Consider the following 4,861-nt stretch of genomic DNA (forward strand, 5'->3'; position numbering starts at 1 on the left):
TGGGGTCTGAGGAGGATGATGAAACCTTTGTGCGAAGGAATAAGTTGTTGCAAGAAGCAATCACCAAACAAGTGATGGAAGCGATGGTGAAGTTGCTGGAAGAGAAGTATGATCAGAGACCGAATGATGGGCAAGGACAAGCATCTGGTTCAAGACGTGAGCAAAGAAGAAACAGACAAGGTCAGCGTGAGCATGCTGGATCAGAAGAGACTGATAACTTCTATGAGAGAAGTAGCCATAGCTCCGGTTCAAGACGTAGCAGTAGAAGATCTCGACATGATCATGAGGGCCGAAGGCATAGACGCAATGAGCTATCAGGATTAAAGCTTAAGATCCCTCCTTTCCATGGTAAAGCTGATCCAGATGCCTATCTTGAGTGGGAAAAGAAGATAGAACTCGTTTTCAACTGTCAGCATTACTCAGAGACTAAGAAGATTCAAGTAGCTGCTACCGAGTTCAATGACTATGCTTTGAGCTGGTGGGATCAGTTGGTTACAAACAAGAGGCGCAATGGTGAATTTCCCATTGAAACATGGGCAGAGATGAAAGCTGTGATGCGCAAGAGGTTTGTACCAAGTCATTATCACCGTGATCTTCATCAAAAGCTGAGACTGCTCACACAAGGATCAAAGTCTGTAGAGGAATACTTTCAAGAGATGGAGTTGCTTATGCTAAGAGCTTGTGTATCTGAGGACAGTGAAGCTACTATGGCACGATTTCTTGGTGGACTCAACCGTGAGATACAAGATAGAGTGGAGATGCAACACTACTTGGAGATAGAGGAGATGCTACACAAAGCTATCTTGGTGGAGCAGCAAGTTAAGAGAAGAAGTTATGCGCGTGGCAGCTATGGTTCCAGTAGATACCAGACCTCTAAGGAAGATAAACCGAGCTATCAAAAGGAGAGCAAGCCACAGCCAAAAGAAGAATCCAAGTCTAGTAGCATCTACAACAAAGATAAGGGTAAAGTGGAAGCTACAAGCTCGCGTGCAAGAGATGTGAAGTGTTTTAAGTGCCAAGGACGTGGGCACTATGCTAATGAGTGCACCAACAAACGTGTGATGATCCTTCATGCCAATGGAGAATATGAATCTGCTGATGAGGAGACAGAGGCCGAAGAAGATCACAGTTCAGAAGAGGAGTATGTTGCCAACCCGGTGGCTGGAAGGTTGCTAGTTGCTAGAAGAACCTTGAGTCTTCAAAGCAAGACCGAAGAGATGGAGCAAAGAGAAATCTCTTCTATACTAGATGTCTAGTGCAAGGAAAGGTCTGTAGTCTTATTGTGGATGGAGGCAGTTGTGTCAACGTTGCGAGTGAGACTATGGTTAAAAAGTTGGGTTTGAGGGTCCAGAAGCATCCTAAACCATATAGGCTCCAATGGCTCAATGAAGAGGGCGAGATGAGAGTATCTACTCAGGTTATGGTTCCCTTAGCCATTGGTAAATATGAAGATGAGATTCTTTGTGATGTGTTGCCTATGGAAGCTGGACACATTCTCCTTGGAAGGCCGTGGCAATCAGATAGACGTGTGATACATGATGGGTATGCCAACAAGCACACTTTTGAGTTTAAGGGGAGAAAGACAGTTCTTGTGCCTATGACTCCTAAGGAAGTTCAGGTTGATCAGCTCCAACTACAAAAGAAGAAAGAGATTGATCTTCCCGCTGACTCAACAAAGCAACTAAACTTCTATGCCAAGTCTGGTGATGTTAAAAGATCTCTCTGCTCTAACCTTCCTATTCTTTTGTTTATCTATAAGGAATCACTCTTGACTACTAATAATATTGCACCGGAGTATCCGAGTGAGGTGTCAGCTCTTTTACAGGAATTTGAAGATGTATTTCCTGAAGATAATCCAATTGGTTTGCCACCTATTCGTGGGATTGAGCATCAGATTGACTTTGTACCAGGAGCTACTCTTCCCAACCGACCAGCATACAGGACTAATCCGGTGGAAACCAAGGAGCTACAAAGACAGGTTGAGGAACTAATGGAGAAAGGCCATATCCGTGAGAGTATGAGCCCATGTGCTGTGCCTGTGCTCCTTGTACCTAAGAAAGATGGGAGCTGGCGCATGTGTGTTGATTGTAGAGCAATCAACAACATAACAGTGAAGTATCGCCACCCTATTCCTAGATTAGATGATATGCTTGATGAATTGCATGGTTCTAGTGTCTTTTCTAAGATAGATTTGAAGAGTGGATATCATCAAATTAGAATGAAAGAGGGAGATGAGTGGAAAACAGCCTTTAAGACTAAGCATGGGTTGTATGAGTGGTTAGTCATGCCTTTTGGATTAACCAATGCTCCTAGTACTTTTATGAGATTGATGAACCATGTGCTTAGATCCTTCATAGGCTTGTTTGTGGTAGTATACTTTGATGATATCCTTGTCTACTCTAAGAGTTTAGAAGAGCATATAAAACATCTTAGGACTGTTCTTGATGTCTTGAGGAAAGAAAAGCTATTTGCTAATCTTAAGAAATGCACTTTCTGTACGGATAACTTGGTCTTTTTAGGCTTTGTTGTGAGTGCAGATGGAGTAAAGGTAGATCAGGAGAAGGTGAGAGCAATTCAAGAATGGCCAATTCCAAAGACTATAAGTGAAGTGAGGAGCTTCCACGGCCTTGCTGGTTTCTACAGGCGGTTTGTTAAAGACTTTAGCACTATAGCAGCTCCCTTGACTGAAGTGATAAAGAAAGAAGTCGGATTCAAGTGGGGAGAAGCACAAGAGACTGCCTTCCAATGCCTTAAAGAGAAGCTTACTCACGCCCCTCTTCTTATACTTCCAGATTTTAATAAAACCTTTGAGATTGAATGTGATGCTTCTGGTATTGGAGTGGGTGCTGTTTTGATGCAGGAAAAGAGACCCATAGCTTATTTCAGTGAGAAGCTTGGAGGCGCCACTCTCAACTATGCAACTTATGATAAGGAGTTGTATGCCTTGGTGAGAGCTTTGCAGACTTGGCAGCATTACTTGTGGCCCAAGGAGTTTGTGATACACACTGATCATGAGTCTCTCAAGTACTTGAAAGGACAGAACAAGCTCAGCAAGAGACACGCAAGATGGGTAGAATTCATAGAAACTTTTCCTTATGTCATCAAGTACAAACAAGGTAAAGAAAATATAGTTGCTGATGCACTATCTCGAAGGTATGTTCTCTTAAACACTCTTGATGCTAAGCTGTTAGGTTTTGAGCAAATTAAAGATATGTATGAATCTGATCCAGATTTTAAAGAAGCTTATAACTCTTGTGAGAAATTTGCTGCTGGACATTATTTTAGACATGATGGATTCCTCTTTTATGATAATAGACTGTGTGTGCCTAATTGCTCTTTGAGAGATTTGTTTGTTAGGGAATCACATGGGGGAAGTCTCATGGGTCACTTTGGTATTGCAAAGACTCTTAAAACCTTGCAGGATCATTTCTTTTGGCCTCGGATGAAAAGTGATGTGGAGAAACTATGTGAGAGATGTGCAACTTGCAAGCAAGCTAAGTCTAAAGTTCAGTCTCACGGTTTGTATACTCCTCTCCCTATTCCTTATCATCCTTGGAATGACATATCTATGGATTTCATTGTTGGATTGCCTAGAACTAGAACTGGGAAGGATTCCATCTTTGTTGTTGTTGACAGGTTCTCAAAAATGGCACATTTTATAGCATGTCACAAAACTGATGATGCATTACATGTAGCTAATCTGTTCTTTAAGGAGATTGTGCGTTTACATGGCATGCCTAGGACCATAGTTTCTGATAGAGATACTAAGTTTCTTAGTTATTTTTGGAAAACTCTTTGGTCTAAGCTAGGCACTAAGTTGTTGTTCTCCACTACTTGTCATCCGCAAACTGATGGACAGACTGAAGTAGTTAATAGAACTTTAGGAACACTCTTGCGTGCATTCATTAAAAAGAATCTGAAATCTTGGGAAGACTATCTGCCACATTGTGAATTTGCATATAATCATGCTGTGCATTCTGCTTCTAAGTTTTCACCTTTTGAAATTGTTTATGGGTTCAATCCCACCTCTCCTTTGGATTTAATCCCTTTACCTGAGTGTGAAAGGGTCAGTTTGGATGGCAAAAAGAAGGCAGAGATGGTGAAACAACTTCACGAGCAAGCTAGGCTCAACATTGAAGAGAAAACTAAGCAGTATGTCAAGCATGCCAACAAAGGAAGGCGTGAGATGGTCTTTAAGGAGGGTGATAAAGTTTGGGTTCATTTGAGAAAAGAGAGGTTTCCTAATGAGAGGAAGTCAAAGCTTATGCCAAGAATTGATGGACCTTTTGAGATCACAAAGAAGATCAGCAACAATGCCTACAAGATTGATCTCCAAGGTAAGTATGATGTGAGTAATAGCTTCAATGTTACTGACTTGATCCCTTTTATTGCAGATGAACCTGATTTGAGGTCAAATCCTTTTCAAGAAGGAGGGGATGATATGATCATGGACCAGCCAGCTGATGGAGATAGAGATGGCGAGTTTAGAGATGAACCAGCTGAAGAAGATGAGGTCTTAACCATTCCTAAAGGTCCCATGACTCGAGCCAGAGCTAGGAAACTCAAAGAAGCTATTGGAGGACTAATCAGGAAGTCCTTGGAGCAAGAAGAATGTCTTGGAGGAAGCTTGATACTTCAAGATACGCTTATCACCATTCAAGCCATCTTACCATCAAGTTGAGTATCATCTAGGCTAGCAAGCTATGTGTGCTCTTTTCCTATCATTGTTTTTGTCCCATTGGGTTTTGCAATGATAGGTTTTTAACGAGGCCATAGTCTTGCTATCTTATCACCTAGTTGATACTCTCGGACCAAACCACATGAAGAACCTTATGCTATCTTTATTTCTAAGTATTTATGT

General features: G+C 41.7%; 1 protein-coding gene across 1 annotated transcript; it reads left to right on the plus strand.

The window, feature by feature from the left end:
• Positions 1-308: 308 nt before the first annotated feature.
• Positions 309-4,588, plus strand: LOC125598315 (the record flags this gene model as incomplete). The annotated part of the gene is given in 8 exon segments (XM_048772513.1): positions 309-1,222; positions 1,315-1,703; positions 2,015-2,064; positions 2,066-2,608; positions 2,699-3,116; positions 3,345-3,384; positions 3,973-4,337; positions 4,395-4,588. Coding segments are annotated over 8 exon segments (2,913 nt in total), but the record flags the coding sequence as incomplete, so codon positions are not given.
• Between the last annotated feature and the right edge of the window lie 273 nt (positions 4,589-4,861).

This window comes from Brassica napus, unplaced genomic scaffold (assembly GCF_020379485.1).
Source record: "Brassica napus cultivar Da-Ae unplaced genomic scaffold, Da-Ae ScsIHWf_1701;HRSCAF=2327, whole genome shotgun sequence".
Lineage (NCBI taxonomy): Eukaryota > Viridiplantae > Streptophyta > Magnoliopsida > Brassicales > Brassicaceae > Brassica > Brassica napus.